Source organism: Calliphora vicina, chromosome 1 (genome assembly GCF_958450345.1).
Source record: "Calliphora vicina chromosome 1, idCalVici1.1, whole genome shotgun sequence".
NCBI classification, from domain to species: Eukaryota; Metazoa; Arthropoda; class Insecta; order Diptera; family Calliphoridae; genus Calliphora; species Calliphora vicina.
Window position 1 is genome coordinate 166,936,824 of NC_088780.1, and position 23,146 is coordinate 166,959,969.

At 31.4% G+C, this 23,146-nt stretch overlaps 2 protein-coding genes across 4 annotated transcripts in view; one reads left to right on the forward strand and one right to left on the reverse strand.

The window, feature by feature from the left end:
* mbc (myoblast city) overlaps nucleotides 1–14,536 on the reverse strand; it is a 63,290-nt gene extending 48,754 nt beyond the window's left edge. For 2 of the 3 annotated variants that reach the window (XM_065498090.1, XM_065498089.1), the window contains exon 1: nucleotides 13,329–14,529. In XM_065498090.1, coding sequence (XP_065354162.1) covers nucleotides 13,329–13,374 — 46 coding nt within the window. In that variant the 5' untranslated portion in view covers nucleotides 13,375–14,529. Of the gene's footprint in view, nucleotides 1–13,328 lie in introns of all 3 variants that reach the window. The other variant, XM_065498091.1, reaches the window with a different exon arrangement.
* A 1,068-nt stretch (nucleotides 14,537–15,604) lies between these two features.
* On the forward strand, nucleotides 15,605–22,822 carry Nup98-96 (nuclear pore complex protein Nup98-96). The gene is made up of 11 exons (XM_065498092.1): nucleotides 15,605–16,230; nucleotides 16,304–19,323; nucleotides 19,507–19,609; nucleotides 19,674–19,853; nucleotides 19,948–20,195; nucleotides 20,265–20,511; nucleotides 20,586–21,340; nucleotides 21,411–21,673; nucleotides 21,733–22,142; nucleotides 22,215–22,342; nucleotides 22,401–22,822. Exons 1-11 carry the CDS (start codon nucleotides 15,954–15,956, stop codon nucleotides 22,746–22,748), a joined length of 5,979 nt encoding a protein of 1,992 aa, XP_065354164.1. The 5' UTR covers nucleotides 15,605–15,953; the 3' UTR covers nucleotides 22,749–22,822.
* The last annotated feature ends 324 nt before the right edge of the window (nucleotides 22,823–23,146 follow it).

A 23,146-nucleotide genomic window follows, 5' to 3' on the forward strand; every position in this document is an offset into this window, starting at 1 on the left:
CAAAGGAAGTATTACACACATATTGCTTACAATAATCAGTCTGTCAGTCAGCTAGTCAGTCATAATAAATTTCATAATTTCTTATACAAATGTATTTTTTTATTTATTATTTAATTGTTTATTGTTCTTGCCTTATTAAATGCATTTTAGGAAATACATACTTGCTTGCAATAACTTTTCATTTCAACAACAATTAAATTACTTTTTATAGACATTTGATTAATAATATGGAGGGGAATATTAAATTATTGAAAAATTATGTATATTTTAAGTTGTTATGTTATGGTAATAACTTTAAAAAGTTTGTTACGATAGAAGAAGATCTTCTATTTTTATTATCACACCATTTGGTATCTGTCAAAATAACAGCTGTCACTATATATATAGATCTGCAGTTGTTGCACATGTGCGTGCTTACTAAATATTTTAATTTGTTAAATTGTTGCTTAAGTGTCGAAAACGTTTGATTGATGTTAATTGTTTTTCCTTTATGATTATTTTAAATATTTCTAAAGATAAAAGTTGTTTTTTCATGTCCTAGCTATATTTACATGATGCATGCAAGTTTCAATACAATCACACTTCGTTTTAACTTGCATTGAAATTGTGGTTAAAGTATAAAACATAATTATAACTTGTTGTGTGTATATTTATTGTAATAGACAAATCTATATGGGCATTTGTTTCACGGTCCCGTACGCGACATTCGTACATCTTTGAAGTGAAAAGAACAATAAATCTGAAGAATTTTTTTTTTTTCTTATTTACATTTTTCGATAGCAAATTTGTAGTACTATGTTTTTTGCATACTATAGGTTTAGTCGATTAGTTGTTTCCAATATATTAGCAATAAACATGGTATCCTGAACGTGACAAAAAAAGGACTCGCTAGAAAAATGCAAAAATCAGCGATTTTGAATACAACTTATTAAATACATTGTTTTTAAATTCAAATGGAATAATTTAGACATCAACTGAGAGTTGTCTTGTTAAAATGTTTGCATTGATTTTTGTTTTATAACCTTCAGTATGATTTGTCATGCGACATTCGTAATGCAACATATTTTTCCATCATGTTAGTAATACCGATTAGTCAAGTAAATTCAACTCAAAACTTCATAAACTTGAAGATAATTGATTAATTACAGATGAATTACTATTATATTGTAAGAAAGTGCAGACACAATTTTTAAAGTTTTTATGGTTATAATTAAGTCATTATTGTCATGTTTTCATGAACTTGATTTTTTGTCATATACACTTTCGATCGAGAAAGATACATACTTTGAATATTAACATAAAATGTTTAGTCTGTTTAAAGTCACTAAATTTAGATGTTCATCATTGATGATCTAGGTACCAGAACGCGACATTGGAACTTTAAAATATGAACAGCTTATTTTTGTTTTTTTTTAACGTATTTTATCTATCTACACAGAGTTGAAATCTAAATCAACAGGGTAGTGGCTAAATTCTAATTCAATTGCATAATAATTTGGGATTACAATGGGAATTAGATGCTATTCGCAAATATGAACAATCTTGCAAAAGTGAACTGGCCTGGTTTTAATTAGTTCATATTATCGCTTATATAAGTTTGTGATTCCGTTTGTAATTTTTACATTTTTCATATGGATCGATAAAGATAGCGAAGTCGATATAGACATGGGTCTGTCTATCCGTCTGTATGTTGAAATCAACTTTCCGTAGCCCCCAAATAACTTACAAACATGATTGATACATCAATATATCGGGAATTCAACTGGCTCGGTTGCTATTTAAAATGGCTGAGATATAAGGTAAAAACCGGGAAAACCACGATTTTTGGCCTATTTTTTATATATAGCTGGATTACTAAGTCATTTGTATAGACAATGACTTAGTAATCCAGTGATAGATATTTCAAAGTCCATAATAAGTCCAATAAGTTTGACCTACAAGGGGTCAAAATCGGGAAAAATATTTTTAACCCAAAATTTTTTTTTCACAAACTATTTTTTTTTCACAAAAAAATTAAAAAAAATTAAGAATTAGGAAATTTGAAAAAAAAAATATTTTTTTTTTTAAATTTTGAAAAAAAAATTATTTTGTTTATCTAAAAATATTTAAAATTTATATTTTAAAGAATAATTTGGAGAAGGGTATATAAGTTTCGGCAGAGCCGAATATAGCTCTCCTACTTGTTTTGTAATAATTTGTTGTTGATAGAGAAATGTTGTAAAATGACTGCAATCATGATATAAATATGTAAACAATAAATACTAAAGAGAAAATGTTATTAAATGTAGTTCGAAGCAAGAAAAAATAATTTTCAGTTTTCAGTCCTATTTTCTCGTGACAACCACTAAGATTACCTAAAAATATATTAAGGGTCCTCATGTAAACGCTTAAATGCCTCGCAAACTGTGCAATCTGTGCATTTTTACACTCTCGCAAATGAACTGTCAAAAAATGTATGGAAATTCGTTTGCACAACCCCGATAAGTTTGCGCGACAATTTAGACTCGCAAACTTGAATTTATTGTGCATTTGATGAATCAGCTGCTTTTGTTTACTTTTATTAATAAGAAATAAAAATCAAATAAAATATAAAAATGTTGTCCATGTGAAAATTGTGTAACTTTGGAACAGAATGATTGTATTAAATGGCATTGTGTATGAAAACATTAACCAACAGCTAGAATACAAACAAAATCTTGCAAACTCTGTATATCACCGTTTGTTCCAAAGATTTAACTTTCATTCAACATTTTTAAAATTAAAATTTATACAATTTGAAAAATTTGTTAAATTTTTGTTGAATTTATTTTTATTTGACATTTATATCAAATAGAGAGAAAATTAATGTATAAACTTGCACAACATTGTTAAGGTGGGTTCATGAAACACGTCGCGCAAATTTGCACAATTGAACAAATGGCAAACATAAGCGTTTAAATGAGTACCCTTATTATATTAAACAATTTTTGTTAGAAAATGTTAGAATGTTAGAAAAAATAATTTATTTATGAAAATTTTTATATCTTGTAGAGGATTAATTAATATTTAAACTGTATTTATTTCATATCGCAACTTTAGCTTCTTATGAGCAACCAGGTATTAAGTTCTTGACATACTTTTTCATATAATAAGGGGAGCGAAAACAAAGCCTTAAAATTTGACTTGCTCCCTATATCATTTAAATCTCACACAATTCTAAAGAACTTTAATTTGTAATCAGTGATTTTTTTGTTTTACTTCATAAAGGAATCTTTAATAGTTTCTTATCTTTATTTGAAAACACATAATGCATGTATGTGTTCAAGTGTGTCTGTATATATATTTGTATTTCATTAGAAGGATTTGCTTTATCATGATAGTTCCCAGACTAAATGTCTTAGGTGTATTTGAGTTAATTAAATAGTGTGTTGTTTTTCCAAATCCTAACAAACCAACAAGTTCTTTATAAAATGTCAACAAACTAAAAACTAAAAAAGGGAATATTACATGCAACACGATTTACTAAATAACCATTTTCAAATGTTGTACAAATAAATACTCCATCATTTGACAACAACAACCACTACTACTACTGCTGTTGCGAGGGCAGTCTGAAAAAAGTTCAGGGCTAGGTACTAATGAAAAAGTGTTTGATGCAACCTCTTGTATTAAGATCATTCATTCTAGTTACCAATACCTTAGATACCTAGTAGGGTTGTCAATTATTCGAGTTTAATTTTGATATAATAAATGCTTACAAGTTTTCCTCGAATCGAACGAATAACGAATAAAAAATATTATTCGAATAATTTACTCAAATAATAAAAAAAAACTAATACAGTACAATTGGACATACCCGACTACAGCAACTATTGAAATACTTATTTAACCATTGGAATAAAAATATGTCATCGATTATACCAAGGAACGGTATTTTAGGGGTAACTGTAGCCAACCATGCAATTTATTTTATAACCTCAAATTTGCCCAACTTAGTTTCGGATTGTGCCGAACATTAATTTGTTCGACAAATATTACTTTTATTTTCGTTTCAGGCTTAAAAAACTTGACCTATCAAAACGGAATAGAGGATATTCAGCAATATAGTGTTGCACAAACAGTTTCTGTCATGTCTTGGAGCAACTGATTTGGTATGAGGTGTACGACGAATACTCATTAATATTATTTTAAATATACTTCTCAGTTATAACTCGTATTACAGAGAAGGAAAATTCCCCTTTTAAAAGAAATTTACTACAAACCGAGTTAAGGGATAAAATATACACACATGAAAAAATAAATTTTATTAGAGAATAAAGAAACAAGTGAAACTGACAACAACATTTCAACTATATTTAATGCACTTTATACAAAAAAAAAAACAAACTAAAAAACATCACCAACAACATAAAACCAAATCATTGTACAGTAGAGTAGTGTAAAACGAGTAAAGTACAAAAATTGTACAGAGTAAAAGTGGTGACAAACAACAGGGTGCGTTGGCTTTACTTCACTCGTCGTACTCTCTATTCGTAACAACTCAACTGTATGTATATTCAGAATTCAGTATGTTGCAGCCACAAATAATAATGATACAAAGCAAAAAAATTAAAAAAAGCAAAAAAAAATGTGGCACACATGCATGGCGTACATATGCATCATGTGTATTTAATATATAAATATTCACACACATGAGTAAATTGTAAATTGTTTTTTCTTTTGTGAATGAATGAGGCGACTGAGTATAGCTTAGGGATATTTGTCAAACAGTTTCAAGACTGTGGATTACAAATATAACGAATTAAATTTCGTTATATTAACTCAAGACGACTTATGGCAACTTTATTGTAATCAGAGCAATACCCCTATCACTATGAGTTATTTCATAAATTTCAAAAGCTCATGGAATCTTCTCTGGAAATTTATTTGAGATGAAAAATATTTATAGTCCAGTAAGGTTGTCATTCGAATGAATACAATTTTTCAATTTAAAATAAAAATTTATTCAATCAATAAATGTCGAATAATCAAATATTCGAATAAATTTCTAACTATTATCGATTATTCGAATAATCGAGAAAAAAATATTATTGTTATAACACATTATTCGTTCAAAAATTATTCGTAAAATAATCAAATATTCGAATAAATTTATTTTCAAGCTGAAATTTGCAAACATAGTCTAACTAATAGGGTTGTCATCCGAATAAAAATTATTCGAATATTCGAAAAAATAATATAATTGAATAAGATTCGAATGAATAAAAAATTTGTCATTCGAAAAAAAATCAAATACATATTCGAATAAATTTATTTTTGATATAAAATTTTCAAACATAGTCTAACCAGTAGGGTTGTCATTCGAATAATCTATGAAAAAATATAATATTTATTCGAATGAATAATATTTTTCAATTTAGAATAGAAAATTATTCGATCAAAAATTATTTGAAAAATAATCAAATCTTCAAATAAATAAAGCTGAAATTTGCAAACGTAGTAATGTCATTCGAATAAAAATTATTCGAATAATCGAGGAAAAAATTTGATTATTATTCGAATGAATAAAATTTTTCAATTTAAAATAAAAATTTTTCAATTAAGAATAAATTAATTTTCATTCGAATAATCGTGGAAAAAATATGATTGTTATTTGAATGAATAACATTTTTGAATTTAGAATAAAATTTTAAATTATCATAAATTATTTGAAAAATAATCAAATATGTATTCAAATAAATTTATTTTCAAGTTGAAATTTGCAAACATGGTCTAACTAGTTCGAATAAAAATTATTCGAATAATCGAATAAAAATTATTCGAATAATCGAATAAAAATTATTCGAATAATCGAAAAAAAATTATTCGATTAATAATTGTCGAATAATCAAATATTCGAATACAAGCTAAAATTTTGAAAAATTTTAATAATTTTGAAATTATGTACATATTTTGTTTGTTTTTTTTTTTTGGTTTTAAATACATTTTATTAACTTATTCAATAACATTTTATAATTCGTTATTCCTTGGAATAATCGAGGATATTTTAAAAATTAAGCAATCCCTCGAATATTGAAAACAAAAATTTTATTCGAGCAAACTCGAATAATAGAAAATCCTACTAGTCTTCTTTCTATGCTTTCAAAGAACATTTCAGATATCTTCAATGCCTATTTAATTCGTTCCAACTAAACTCTACTGTGTAAATCTTCAAGAATTAGAGATGACGACAAGTGTGTATGTGCTTATATGTATGCGACATTCTACAGCATCAGCTTGTTATAAGTTCGTCTGATTGCCTGCATACATTGGTGCAGTATGTACGTACTTAAGGGCAATATTTAACCCCCGCTATGACAATGTTGATGATGTTTATTTTGATGACAATATCTCACTGCCACTGCTGCTGCTGTTGCTGCTGGTTAAATGGCATCAATGTGAACGCTGTCATTTCTAATAATCTAATGTGGAGGTTCATTTTTCATTTACTTTTCTCGTACAATAATAAAACAATAACCAAATTAACTGAACATTTTTCAAAAGAGTTGAGTATGAAGTACAAGTTCTCTTGTTTATTCAAAAGTAAAATAAAAATAAAGCAAATGATGATGGTTGTTTAATATTTAATCGTAAAATAGAGTATCCATGTCCAACCAGAAATGGGAAATGCGTCATTGGCATTTATTGAGGCCGTGAGCATGGCACGCTTACTAAATAAACGTTCAACTCAATAAGTTCTTACTACTTGACAAAATAATAATTCTTTTTAATATAATTTATTTTTTTTTTTTAATTTTATTTTAGAAATTAAAAACGTAAAATGGCAACAGCTAACGTGACATGATGTGACATGGTAATTATATGAAAATATATTTTTATTTGTTTAAAAAGAAACAAAAGAAAAACACAGTTAAAATACATAGAAAGTAATTGAGGTTTTGTCGTGTACATAATTACTTCAAAGTGTATGAATTCATGTTTTAATTCAAACGTATAAATGCTTTAATTATTTGATAATTATATGTAAATGGTTGCCACCGACTAAATGTCTTTATAATTAACTTAATTTAACATCACTGAGAACGGTAAACATCAGTTAATTATCTCTTCATTAGTATTTTTTAAAATAGAATCAGCAAAGGAAATAATCAAAATATACATTGGTAACTGACAGCTGAGTTATGATCAGTTTGCTAGCAAATCAGCTGTTTTTGTTAAGTTTTATTTATAAGAAATACTACTAGGGTGGGTCAATAAGTCCGCGACTTTTTGAGTTTCCCGACTCTTAACTGAAAGGGCAACATTGCTCCTGTCAGCAGTCATATGCCAGTTGACTTCTGTCAAAATTTGTGTAAGCTGAGTCATTAAGTTTGTGTTTGTTCGCCATGGATAGCAGAATACCTTGTGACTTGAGGATAAAATGGAGAAAAGTGAATTTAATTTAGTCTGCTCATTAAGCTCATCTCATCATCAAATAAAGACAAATAAAGGTTCCCTTCATAAATACTATAGGAACTCTGAATTTCGTTGTAGACGTGCAAGCACGGAAGATGTCGAAGACCCAAAACTATTTAAAAAAAAAATCACGACATGGTGTTTGCCGATCGGAGATTGAAATTGAGAGAGATTGTGGAAGCCATTGCATTTCAAGTGGCACCATTTTGAATAATCATTTGGGTATGAGAAAGCTTCAACATTTTTTTGATTTTAAATTTAAAAAATCTGGATAATTTTATATGAGCCTTGTTCTGGTTGACCATTGACACTAATACAGTGGTCAACCAAAATTTATTACCTTAAACTAAAATAAAATCCCCTATTATAAGACAAACAAAGATAAGAAATTGATAATATTCATGCCAAATTGTATTACAAATAATTCAAATTAAAATTGATAGCAGCATTTGTTTAGAACACACCCTAATCATACAAATTCCCCTCCACTAACAAATGGCAAACATTGTGCAAAAATTAACAAAACACAAATTCGATAAATGTTAATTAAATAAACTTCTCTATAAAGACAGAATTTAAAGTTTAATAATAATCATAAATTCCGTTGAAATCATCCAACAATATTAATAAAGAATTATACATTTATCAATATTCATATACATAAATAGATTTTGAAAAAGAAATTGCACAATCTAACAATGATTGAGGGTGTGTGCTGGCCAAACAAAATGAACAAATAAGGTTCAATAAAACGTAAATAAAGCATAAATAACAAAAAAAAAATAAATAAATAGAAAAAATATTATTTCTATTTACAGGTAATAAACTTTTGCGCGATAACTCAATGATAGTAAATAAATGAAAATTTCATTTCATTACGTGCTGGCTGTTTGTTGTCTCATTGTGTGTAAAATTGAAATTATTTTCATTTTATATTATTTTATTCAGTCGATTTTGTTGACGAATAAATAAATAAAAAGCTAAAATAAAACTTAAATTAAAATAAGCACATTAGAAATTATGGAGACATGTGTTTGGAGTATGTCATGTCTAGTAACGAGCATGAACTGTCACTATGTCTGTCTGTCTGTCTGTCTCTCTGTTTACGGCGGTTTGTCACGATGTACTCAATGTCACTTTAAAGTGTGTTAGTGGAGAAAAAATAATTAAATGTTCAACAAAAATAACCCAACGAAAAAAAATTTTTTTTTTGTTTTCTTCAAATTCTTTAAATGTCACTACTGACATTTCGTTGTTTTGGTATATAATTCAGATTTTTAAATTAAAGTAACTTTTCTTACACATAAACAATAATCTTCTTAATTATTGTAGGCGTAAAGTTTTTTATTAATAATAATAAAAACTTGTAGTTTATTAAATGTTGACCTCTCTAGAGGCAGTAGTTATTTGGTGTTAAATTACACAGCACAAATATGTTAGTACTTCAAATCGAACATAATTTTTTATCGACAAATTTGGTTGTACACTTACTTGTTCCATTAGTTAAGGTCGTTTATTTGACTATACCCCTGTAAATATGTGTGAGTACATATTCCCCAGCAGTTAAGCAAGTAGTCAAAGTATCCCTTATAGACAGTAATTGTCACTGACTCCAATTTCTATATTGGCTGATTCGAATTTATATATTTTGGCTCATTTGACACGTATGTGCACTTTGTAGTGCAGAGAGAAGACAATTGGTTACTTTATACATCCCAAGTAATCTAGCGTGAAGTCAATTGTCACCTAGGTGTCTCTAAGTAATCTAGAGTGTAGTCAATTTAAACGTTTTATGAGTAATTCGTACAAACTGGTTTTATACAAAATGTGTTTTATTTTAGCTTAACCCTCTAATGCTTTAGCATGCCTCAAGGCACTCATAACAAAATACCAATACAGTAGTTTTGACTTACCTGCCTTTCACTTTTGCATATAAGTGCACAAAACTTGTGTTTTGTATATTTATTTACCAAACTCCATATAAATTCGTTAATTTAAGTGCATTGTTTATACCTGCACATTTAAGATAAGTGCATAATACTTTTGGAAGCTATAACTGGTTTTCATGAAAACAATTTAATTTAGCTGCCTAATACAAAATTAATTCAAAACAAATAAGAAAAATACGATTTTGAATGAAAAAATATGTTGTACACTTCTTAATAATTTTAAAAGTAGCTAAAATATCAATTCGACGTTATTTTTAGACGGAAAAATCACAAAGCTTCGTGTAAATTATTTGCCGTTAGCTGCTTTTTTGGACAGTAAACTGTAAATGCACTTACCAGCATCAATGAGCAGGTAAGTGCATTGAGGTTAACTGCATTTTTAACTTACCTGCACAAAATATCGTGCAAAGTTGATTGTGCAGGTAATTCAAAATTACTGTACATGCAAATATAAGTCCCGGTCTACACTGTGAAACATTTGCTGCAAAACATTTGAGTTTGTTGATGAAAGGGGAAAGGGGAATGAAAAAGGGAACTTTGTTTCATGTACATGAAGTTTTTGTTGAGTATGTCATCCACATTTATTCGTTCGTATTCATACTGTACAGAAATGTCAAAAACTGAAAAGCAAAAACTTCACTGTGTGGACACGATTGCAGTTTCAAAAGAGAATTTAAAAATGTTTTGCAGCAAATGTTTCACAGTGTGGACCGGGACTAACTGATATTTCATTACAAAAACTTTGAAAGCTTTTTAAAATAATTTTAGCAGCTGTTATATGATTTTTTGAAATAAAAGATCTACTATATTTGCACTTATTCGCATTTTTGCGATGAGTTGGGTATGTTTAAGCACTAGAGTTTTAAGTATACTGACATCCCATGAAACAAGCGTGGAGTCAATTTCACTTTAGTGTCTCTAAGTAAAAGCGGTTAGTCAGTGGTAGGTTAGTTTACAAGCAATCAGTTATTGGACTGTCTATGAAATGTTTTGACTATTTGAGGTCAATTAGCTACCGCTTGCACCCGTAAATGTTATAATAACTAGTTATGTTGCCAGTTAGGTAGCTAGTACGGGACAGTCTCCTAGAACTGCTGGGATTGTGGAGACCTCATTATCACATAAAACTCTAAATGTAATTAATAAGCTCAGAAGGTAGACGAGTTGTGAATTGCGGTAGAATAAAAATTTAGATTAGTTTTTAAATAATAGAATGAATATAGCAACAACAAGCACAAATTCTTAAGATAAAAAAATTAAAAAAAAAAATATATTACAAAACAAAAATTTCAAGGTATTGAAATAGTTGTACGAGTAATTTGATCAAGTTTTTCAAATAATAAAAGTTAAATGGAATAAAAAGAGAATTAGAAATATATATTAAAAAATAGTTGAGGCTTTCATGATATTTTTATGAGTTTCTAATAAATAAATTCCCTTAGAATGGAAAAACTATATATTTAGAGTTGTGACACTTTGAACTAAAACTCTATTTTTGTGTGATTCATTTAAAAAGTTGTACTAAATCTGCTAGTACCAAACAATTACAAAAACAACAGCACATTATTTTGATAGCTTAGCGGCAACGGTAGCCGACCTTGATATTTTGTAATGCGAAAACATGAATGATTCAATAATTAATTAATTCTATAAAGAATGAATTCTCAAAGAATAATTTCACTCCGATTGAAGTATTAAAGAATTAAGCCTATGAATTAATTCGTAATGAATTGGTTAAGAGAAAGAATTCAAATTGACGGCAACAATACCTAGAATACATAAAAACTGACTTGAAATCTAAATTAATATTTAATTAAAATCCTTATGAAAAATTACCTAAGACCCATATTAATATCATTAACAATTTTCCAAAGGCAAAAATATAAAAAAAACTTGAACAAACAAAATAAACAAATTGGAGGTGACGATGCTGTGTGTACTTTAAAATCTTTATAATTGTAACAATTGAGCAAATAACAACTTGAAATCAAGATTTTTTTTGTAAATGTCCACATCTATTGTTTCAAATAAACATCGTCAAGACATCAAGGTAAACCAAAGTCAAGTATTCGGAAAAGAAACAAAAAAAATAAAGAATGAAAAACATTTAACAAAAACAATGAAATAAACTGAATAAGATACAAAAAGTGTAACATCTTACGGTTGCATTTAGAAAAACAACAACTATGTACAATGTTCCAAATCAACTCGTGCAACAAGTTACACAGCAGGAGGTCACTCGCCTTTTTGAACAACAAAACTTTGTATAGTTTTCGAAAATACAAATACAAAAACAACCAAAAAAAAAACACTCAAAATGAAATAAACCAGAAGAAAGAATATAAACAATTTTTTCAGTTTTTGGTAAAACATCAACAAAAAACCATGAAATTTAAAATTTTGTTTAATGAATCACGTCAGATCTCATCATTTCGAAGTATAATTTCTTTAGAAACTTTATTACATCAAAAATAAATACAGCTTGCTACAACGGGATGCTGCCTGTGGTGGAAATTTTGTAAAGGTGTGTTTCTTTATACACAATTTTTGAAAAATTATAATTAAAACACACTTACACACAAAGGTACATTATTATATACATATTAAGTTTTTTCAAGGGGTTATAGCTACACAAACTATAAGTAATTTGTGTTCTTTTTTCAAGTATCCATAATTAAAATTTGTTTGTGTAGGAAAATTTATTTGAACAAATTTAACAACTTTATTTTTTTCCAATTGGAAAAGCTTGATTCGTATAGAATTTACAGTGTTATAAACAAAATTAAAATGCTTTTCTTTTTCAAAGATTCATTTAATTGTTGAATTCGCATTTACGTAAATAAATTGAAATTATTTCTATTTAAAATGAAAATAATTAGTTTTGTTTTATAAGTACATTGAAAACTGTTGTTCTTATTTAATTATTGTAAATTAGAAACAGATCATCAACCTAAATAAAAACCAAAAAATGTAATAGGTAACAGAAAAATGTCCAGATTACATTATTAAACGATTATTGATTGCACCAATAAAATACTTTTGAAATTTTTAAAAAAATTTTTGAGTAAGAATTTAGACTTGTTTCCAATGAAATCTGTTTCCTATAGAGAACTTTTCGAACAGTTTTCTAGAGATACCAATTCAACTAGTTTTCTACAGAAATCGTTCCTGTATAAATTTTTCGAAAAATTTTCTATAGAATTGATTTTATTTTTCTATAGAAAACATTTCGACTATAGTAAACATTTCGTTAGTTTTATATAGAATATACCTATTTCGATTAGTTTTCTATAGAAAACATTTCGATTAGTTTTCTATAGAAAAAGTTTTCCATAGCAAAACATTTCGTTTGACTAGTTTCCTTTACAGTTCGACTAGTAGGTATACATATATGAATATTTTGCGTTAGTTTTCTATAGGAAGCTTTTCGACTTGTTTTCTATAGAAATCTTTTCTATACAACATTTTTTACTATACATTTTCTTGTTCAGGAAACATTTTTTCGACACCGAAATTTGATTTTCCATACATAGTAGGTATAAAATTTGACATAAAGATTATTTTGACAAAACAAATTATTATTATTGATTCGAGACCTCACTTGGGTCTATTCAAATCTGAACCCATTGTGATTCTTGTTCGTTCGAATAATTATTTTAAAGATAGGTATTTATTTGATTAAGTTTTATAAAATCTTTTATAGAAAAGTGGTCAACATGCAGGTAGGTATTTCCCATAACACAAATCGACTTGGTTTGTCTGAACCTAATAGTAGCAGATGGAAGTACTTTTACCTATTGTCGAACACAATTTTTTATACTTCACTGTATAAACTAGTGTCCTGCTTTATCTTACTTTCACCTCAACGTTACTTTGACTTTTTCTACTCATAATTGCTCTAAATTAATGTACATATTATTAGAGAAAACAAAAATAAAAACTTACCAATTCCAAAGACTTGTTTGGGACTACAATCACTCCACACCGTCATGTTGATGCAAGTTTATTTATTAATTTCAAAGTTTTATACAACAAAAAAAAAACTGAAAAGACTGTATTAAATTTCGAAAACTCCTGCAGCCACCGCCTGCCTGCCAACGTCTTGTCCACTTCTTGGGATTTTTGTTAATAATAACAATGATAATAGTGATGATCAACAAGCACAAACATTTTTTATAATGATAATGAGAATTATTTGTATTTTTAATATAATTTTCTCTATTTATTGCTTTTTAAAAAATTTCAACACTTTAATTATTAATTTTGTAATTTAAGATTTTATTTAGTAATTTAAGAAATATTTTTCAAGCATTTGTTCACATTTTCATTTTTTGATTTTTTTTCTGCCATCAATCACTAACAAATACTTAACAGACAAAAACAAATATGTAAATAATATTGTTTTATAACTTAAGTTTTAAAGATAATAGTATTGAAACAATTGTTGAGAAGATGTTGACGCATGTTTATTGTGTTATTATGAAGAAATTTATTAACGAATTCACACTTATTGTTTTTATTATTTTTTTTTTTGTATATTTCACATTATCTTTACAAAATACTTCACAAATTTATGCTAAAAATTATAAAACAAAGTTAAAGAATATTATAATTTTTAATTAAAATATTTTTGCGTACATTAATATGTTTTTGTTTTTAATTGGGAGTTGGCTGTTTATTTTTTAGTTAGTTGGTTAGTTGTCTGACACACTTGAAACGAATCATTCACTCAATTCACTCCATGAGCCGTTAATTTAATCTTGAAAAGTAGAAGGAAAAAAAAACAACAAAAAACCGACAAATATTGTTTTCTTCGTTTATTTCACACTCGGTTCGTTGTCATGATTATTACTATACTTGTTGTTGTTATTATTGTATGACCAGCAGCAAACTCGGTTAATAATTAATAAAATTGACTAATTTTGCTTTTGTGCAACCTTTCGCCGCCATTAAGCAACATTTATTTTCTTAAGAATTATTATTTTTTTTTGATTTAATACCTTTTTTCATGCACAAATTTCACTGTTTTCTTTTTTGTTATTTACTTATAAAGCAATCTTTTATTTCTTGTATATACATTAAAAAAAAACAAGTAAAAACATTTAAAATAATATATATCTTTCCGTTCGTTTATGTTTTACAACCTTTCGTCGTTATGAATGAACTGCAACTAAAAGACGAAGAAGGAATAAAGAATAGTAAAATGAAAAACTAAATGACAGTGATGTCAAACTTTTAAAAACCGAAAGTGAAAACAGCAAAACAAAAAAACACTAAATTTCAATATACACAGAAAAAAAGTAGCTGCCAATGACTTACTCGTTATAAATTTTATAGAAAATTTATTTAAACATAACTACTATTATTGTATAATTTAATTTTTATAGGTTTTATTTATTATTATTGATTAATTATAAATAATTTTTATAAAATATATTTCGTATCCATTAGTCGATAATTTTAAATTTAATTTAAATAAATTATAAATGAAATTTCAATAAGAATTTTACTTTTGGTATATTTGAAGCCGTTTCAGAGCACTTAAAAAAAAAATAAATATGAATTGTTAACCAAAGGTTGACTACAGCAACACTAATAAAATGATAAATTTGTAATAATAAGAATACACATACATATATAATAAAAATATTTGAAATTTCGTCTAATTTACAAATAATATAAATATGAATTAGGCTTCCCATATTCTAATTCCTAATAATAGTAAGTTAAATAGATGATATTTGACCTTGACAATGAAGATTGTTGATGACGCCCTTGGCAGGGTATAAAATGCATTCCAATTTGCCAATTGTCTAAAATTTTAGTATTCAGTGATATTCTTTGAATTATTACAAATTAAATTAAAAATTTACTTTCAAATTATAAAAAATAATAAGTTTAAATTAATATAGGCAGTCATACTAAAACTATAAGAATTTTTTTGTATTATTCGGAATTTTCTTTAAAACAACACTAATTTGAAAATATATGTTCAAATAAAACTGTGATTATAAAATAATATTTATGATATATTAGCTTGAAATCCTTTATTCGATTGTACTGCATTTTCAATAGCATGTAGCTTTGGTATATGTATTAATTTAAAACACTGCATTATCATGTTAACACACACATGAAATACAGCTCTACAGAACCATCAGCAAGCGCCATTTTTTTACGTTTACCAACACTCGATAAAATTTCGCAGTTCCCTTTTTGAAAGAATTAAAAACTTGTACGGCATTTTACCAGCAATTCCCACAAAATAGTTGAGAAACTTGCAATATATTATTTAACGAGTGCAGAGCATTTTTTATTCATATTTAGTTGTTATGTTTGTTAAAAATCTCAATGTTTGTTGAACGATTTTTGACATCAAATTCATGAAAAGTGCTTGAAAAAACAAATTGTGAAATACCAACAACAAAGAAGAATTTATAGTCGTTCAACGCAACACGGGGAGGGGAAATCACGCTGTTATTTCCTCGTAGAAAAGATTGTAAATTTCTTTAATAAAAATAAAGTATAATTAGTGCGAAATATTAAACAAATTGAAATAAAGCAATAAAAATGTTCGGAGGAACCAAACCAACTTTTGGCGCGGCCACCCCTGGTACGGGATTTGGTGGTTTTAATAATGCCGCCGCTTCCTCACCCTTTGGTCAGTCTGCGTTTGGTAAACCAGCCACAAGTGCGTTTGGAGCTGCTCCTGCTTTTGGAGCTCAACAAGCAGCACCCTCCTTATTTGGTTCAAATCCGGCTCAACCTCAAACGTCGGGTTTATTTGGAGGTGCCAGCACTTCTACGGCCTTCGGTACTACCACGACAACACAACCTGCATTCGGCAGTAAGTTTCATAAACTGTTGAAATATCCCTATAAAGTATTTCACATTATTTCATAATTTTATATTTTTCTTAGATTTTGCACAACCTCAACAAAACACTTCGATTTTTGGAGCTGCTCAACCTCAAGCCAATTCTTCATCATTGTTTGGACAACCCGCCGCCACTTCGGCCTTTGGATCTGCCGTCAAACCAGCTGGTTTGGGGACTTTTGGTCAAACTGCAGCACAACCATCTACATCGTTGTTTGGCCAGCCTGCTGCTTCCACTAGTGCCAGTGGCTTTGGAACTTTTGGCCAAGCTGCACCTACAAACACAAGCGTGTTTGGTAGTGCAAATTCGTCAGCCTTTGGTCAGCCTGCAAATGCAGCTACATCAGCAAATCCTGGAACATCTATTGCCAAATACCAGCCAACCATTGGAACAGATACCCTAATGAAGGGTGGCCAACCGAATAGTGTAAACACTAAACAACATTGTATCACAGCCATGAAAGAATATGAGAGCAAATCCTTGGAAGAGCTGCGCATGGAAGATTATTTAGCGAATAGAAAAGGACCGCAGGCTGGAGCTGCAGGTGGTTTCGGAAGTTTTGGTGCTACAGCTCAACCGACAACAGGAACCGGACTGTTTGGAGCCACAGCTCAACCTACTACAGGTTTATTTGGTCAGCCTGCAACTGGGGCCACCGAAAACAAAGGATTATTTGGATCAACTGGCAGTGCTTTTGGACAACCAGCGGCTGGAGGTTTTGGAGCAGCAGCAGCACAGCCATTCGGAGCCAAACCATTTGGGGCAACCACTACAACTGGTTTTGGAGCTACAGCAACTGATAACTCAAATCCCTTTGGAGCTAAACCCGCTTTTGGACAAACCGCTGCACCATCTTTGTTTGGTCAAACGCCAGCCACCAGTGCTGCCCCAGCTTTCGGTCAGACAGCCACTGGTTTTGGCGCTGGCTTCGGTACAACCGCAGGCCAGCAGCAGCAACAACAACCGTCATTATTTGGCCAACAGGCAGCGGATGCAAACAAGCCAGCATTCGGACAGACATCTACCGGTAATACAGGATTCGGTGGATTTGGCACTACAGCCACTAGCACTGCTACAGGCGGATTGTTTGGAGCTAAACCGGCTACCGGCTTTGGAGCTGCTCCAGCATTTGGTGCAACTTCTCAAGCCAACACAGGATTCGGCAATTTCTCCCTCAACAATACAAACGCAGGTGCTGGAGGTCTTTTTAATGCGAATCTAAACAAACCAGCCACATCAGGTTTTGGTGCTTTCGGTACAATGACATCAACTGCTGCTCCATTAAATTTCAATGCTGGTACTGGACAAACATCGCTATTTGGCAACACAGCTGCGAAACCGGGTGGACTTTTTGGCACATCACTAGGAACAGCCGCAAATACAACTGGTGGAGGCCTATTTGGCCAGGCAGGACAATCAGCGTTTGGTCAAGGCAACCAATCGCGTGGTTTCGGTCAAACTGGTGCAGACGGTGGTCTCGGCACTTTGGGAGGACTGCCCGGTACACCTCAACAGCAGCAACAAATGCCCATACATCAACAAATTTTATCCAAAGTGACCTCGCCTTATGGTGACAATCCCATCTTCAAGGATCTTAAACGCAGTGAAGAAAATGATCCCAACAGAGCCACAAATCCAGCCGCACAAAAAGCCATCATGGAAAGCACTAGTACCAGTGGTCAACAGTTTAAAATTTCCACTAATTCTTCTCCAAGCATACTAAAAGTTAAACCCATTGGATCGGCTCTAACCAAAAAATCCCTGTTCGAGGGTCTGGAAGAATTTGATGCCAGTGTGGAGAGCTTTAGCCTAAAGCCGAATGCCAAACGTTTGATACTCAAACCTAAAAATAATGCTATGATGGGTGGTGTTGGTTCAGGACAGCACACACCCGGTTCTGGGTCAAATGCAAACACGCCACAAAGACAAATTACGTCGTTAACTTCGTCCAATGCGAACAACAACCAGCATGATATACGTAATGAGTCATTTTCGGGACAAATAGCAACTGAGCCCGTAATTTCACAATCTCCAGGCACGGGAGGCAATGTCGTTTCAGCTACTGCAGCAACAACCTCAGCTTTAGACGCCAGTCGACGTGAGTCGTGGTTGCATCCGAATAATTTGGAAAAAGTCAGACAGCACAATATAAATGCCGGTCTTGAACCGGGAAGTTCCCACAACAACACACTGACGGACCTGGTGCCCCGCAAACCATTGGACACCTACCGGAATGCAGCCAACAGCGGCCGGTTGTCGGTATCAACAGTGCCCGAAAATCCCTTTGAAGAAAGCAATATTTCGTCTAGACGCGATACTAGTGCTGCAGCAAACGAGAGCATTGCTTCATCCAATCGTTCTTATGCCCCCGAAGACAAATCGATATATATTGAAGATGTCCAAATTGAATATGATGAGCATCCCACTGGTATTACCTTGAAGAGAGTGGGCTACTATACCATACCTTCAATGGATGATTTGAAATCATTTTTGGCCGAAGACAGCTCATGTGTAGTGCCTAATTTCACTGTGGGCCGCGAAGGCTACGGCAATGTGTACTTTGGAAAAGAGATAGATGTGGCCGGCTTGAATTTAGATGAAATTGTTCATTTTCGCAATAAGGAAATCATTATCTATCCGGATGATGACAACAAACCACCCGTGGGTCATGGTTTGAATCGTGAAGCTCAAGTGACTTTGGATCAGGTGTGGCCTTTGGACAAAAGTAAACACGAACCCATTAAGGAGTCTCAGCGTCTGCTGGAAATGGATTGGGAGGGTAAATTGAGACGGGTTTGCGATAAAAACGAAACACGTTTTATTGAATATCGTCCTGAAACTGGCAGTTGGGTATTTCGGGTGAAACATTTCTCCAAATACGGTTTAAATGACAGCGACGAGGAGGAAGACATACCTACCGATCCGAAAAAGGCGAAAATGGGAGCCGCTGCATTAGAAGCTGCCAAACAACAAGCTTTGGCACAAGCGGCAGCAGCTGCAGGTCCAGGTGGTATTAATGCGCACGAAAAAATGACTTTGGCAGCTTTGAAAAATGCCCAAAAAGTAAGTGGATTAAATTATTAAAAGTATCTACTACTAGTTATTTATAATAATGATTATGTACAGATTTCCGATTGTCGTAGCAATAATATACTAATTCTATGCTTATTGTAAATTCCTACAAAGAAAAATTCAATAAAAAAACATGAAAATAAAAAAAGTTGCTTTACATTAAATGTTTTACAGATATCTGAAGATGCAGCGCGCGCTTTGGATCCAAAATCCTTAACTTCAGCCGGTTTCTATCCCATGGATGAATCAGCTGAGTTTATGTTAATGGACAAGACACGTATGAATACATTTAGAAGTATTAGAAGAATAAATTTGTATTTTAAATGGGTTTTTAATTGTAGAATTCTTTCAAAACAATGGCAACAACGATTTTTCCATGTTCGATCATCCCCAGCAGGTGTTTAAACAGGGTTTAACTAGTCCAACAGCTACACTGGCCAAGGACATGGGCACCGATGCCCATAAATTGCAATTAATGAAGGCTTCGTTTTTTATAGACGATGATCTTGATAATAAATCAGGTACATATACACTAAACTAGTTCTGTAGTTTTAACACTGCCAAGCAATTATTAAAAAAAAAAATATTAACAAGACTCCTTTTCTACTTCTTTAGAAGCTTCAGAATTTGGTCATCATGATTTCAATCGTAATAAAGGTGGTTTGTTTGGCAAACGTTTACAGGAGATGTATGGCTCGGCTAACTCATTGTGGAAAGATGGAAATTCTGCCGCTCTAGCTGGTTTGGGAGGCAACTTTTCAGAGTCTTCAAGCCAGGTTGATTTTAATGCCTCACCACCTTTGCCGGCTTCCTCTGCGGATTCTGCTTCTGTAAGGAGTGTTTTGAAAAGTCAAGAGCAACAGGTAATATTATTAAGAAGGATAAATTCAGCAATGAACATTTTCATTTAAACAATAATTATGTATTTGCAGCAAACGGAAATGGGAATATATCAAGCTTCTAATAAGTTACCACCGCTTCTAGTAAAACCCAAAGTGGCGTCAGTCAAAAGTTTAGGCTCTATAGTGCCTCTGGTGAAATCTGTGGCCTTTCCCTTACGTTTAAAATGGCCTGCAGATTTGGGGTTATACAATAGTCATCGTTTTAAGTTGGGCTTTGGGCCACAGCATACGCTGATTGTTCCCACCACTAGAAACAATTTGAACCGAGAAATTAAATGTAAGTGAATATACAACTGAATGCTTTACACATGTGTATTTATATTTGTATCATGTATCTTTTATTTTCAATAGCTAAAAATCTGCTCGATATCGCCCCTGCTATATTCAAAAGTCGTGGTGCTAATGATTACTCGCCCACTGTACTGCAACATTTAAAAATCTCCGCCACCCAATCGTATGAGAACTTCGAAGAGAGCATTGTTGATCATTTGCAAATACAATTGCGTAATTCACAGCAGCAAGATGTTGAAGGCAGCGAGTGTCCCTATATAAAGTCCGATGGTGGCACTGAGCTGATCGTAAAGCACTTGGATGAAGCCATAAAACTTATTAATCATGGTCCATTGGAGGAATATGCAGTGTCGGTGTGGTCTCTTTGTTTGGCCTTGTGGGGTGATCATGAGGAGTTGGAGGGTCGAGAACCCACCTCACATTTTGCGGTCATGTGTCGCCGTAATTTACTGTCAGAATGGCTGGAAAATACTCTCACCGATAAGGATTTGCTGACGAAAACCGTTTCAAAGCACACATACTTGGAGCATCTGGTAGAGTTGGTAATGTGCCATAAGGTAACGGAGGCCTGCGAATTGGCCTTCAATTACGATGATGTCAATTTGTCCCTACTGATGTCACAACTATCGTCTGGCCCAGTTGTACGACAACTAATGGAAGATCAATTGGCTGCCTGGAATGCCGACAAAGCGGATCAATTTATTCAAACGGAACGTTTGAAATTATTCATGTTGGTGGCCGGTATTTCTCTAATGGCTTCTAATCACGGCGTTATCAATTGCCTAGAGGACATAGAATGGATCAAAGTATTGGCGGTAAGTTGAAATTATGTTTATGTTTGTCAAGAGCATCATAACTTTAAATTATATTTGCCATTTTTTTTAGCTACAATTGTGGTATTTATCTTCCGCTACCTCGTCAATTACGGATGCCTTATTGGCCTATGAGAAATCATTTAAATCGGAGGAATTTTACTCTCTACCTCCAACACCCGTTTACATGGGATATGTTTCACAGTACAATGAAAAATACACTATTTATGATGTACGTTATCATTTGTTGCAACTATTCTCAAAACGTAGTCATCCCTTGGAGAGTCTACTCAATCCAGCCACACACACTTCTGATCCCATGGATTATCGTTTAAGGTACCAAAATTCTTAAAAATATTAAAGAGATTTCATTACATTTGTTAATTTGCTTGCAGCTGGTTACTGTTAGAAACTTTGGAAGCCTTGGGCTATCGTCATTGCTCCGAACTAAGCGAGTCTCAATTGCATGTGGGCTTTGCTGCTCAACTGGAAAACAATGACTTGTGGGAATGGGCCATTTTTGTTTTATTGCACATCAAAGATAAAAATCAACGTGAGTTGGCTGTACAGAATGTACTCTATCGTTATGTGTCCGTTTCGAAGGATGTCGCCTTAAATGATAAGGAAAAATTCGTTATGAATAATTTGGGCGTTCCAGAGAAATGGATTGATTATGCAAAGGCAGTTAGGGCGGGGTCCATACACAATTATCATTTGCAAGCTAAATATCTGCTCAAGGCCAAACAATGGTCTTTGGCTCATGAGATAATATTCCAACATATAGCACCAGATGCTGTTATCAATGGTAATTTACTTTAAACAGAAAGTTGCCATCATTAAGGCTTAACTAATCACTATCTATATATGTTTTTTTTAGATAATTTGGAATACTTGCATCATTTATTAACGCAATTTGAAAATCCCGACCTAAATAAGAGTATTAAGGTGCCAAACTGGTCAAATCAAGGACAAATATTTTTGGATTTCATTGACATAAACGAAAAGGTAGTAAATGTTAAAATTTATAGTACAGCATAAATCTAATATATTTTCATAATTTCAGTTCAAGGGCTTGAAATCCTTAAAAACGGAAGCTGACATTGAGGCCCGCTGGGAGAACTTAAAGCCTCAATTGGCTGATCTATGCTCGCGTATAAATCTTTTACCCTGCCCCACGTCCAAGCATCGTCTGTGCCAGAGTGAAATTGCCCAAAATCTAGCATGTTTAGTACGAGGCGTTTTACTTGTATGTCCCATTCTCAATCCCTGTCTTATAATTAAAATCGCTTTGGAACGTCTGCCACTACCGCAAGAGTTTGCTCAGCAGGAATTAAGAGCATTGCTCGATACCTTGGTGGGTGATTTGTCCAAAGCTCAAATAAGCAATACAGACCTTATTAGTGTTAAATGATGTTCAAACTGTTCATAATAACTATTTTGTTATGCAAATAAAAATATTTAAAGTAGCTGTATGTTTTAAGTCAATTTTCTTTTATACATATAAATATTGATAGCGTTTATGTTTCAAATAAATTCTTGTTCTCTCTCTCTCTCTCACACACACTATCTGTCTTTCTATCTCTACTTCTTTCTCTCTATTGTTTTTGTTATAGTTTAAATATCTTTTCAATTCTTTTAACTAACTACTAATTTACTATATTATTAATAATACTAACATAATTTTAACCATCTTATCTAAATATAATGTCATCTAAAACTAATACTTTATTTTTCACTTTAATCTTAGTTAAAAATTCAAATTAAATTTAAATTACGCAAAAATTGTTAAAAAAAAAATAAACAAATATC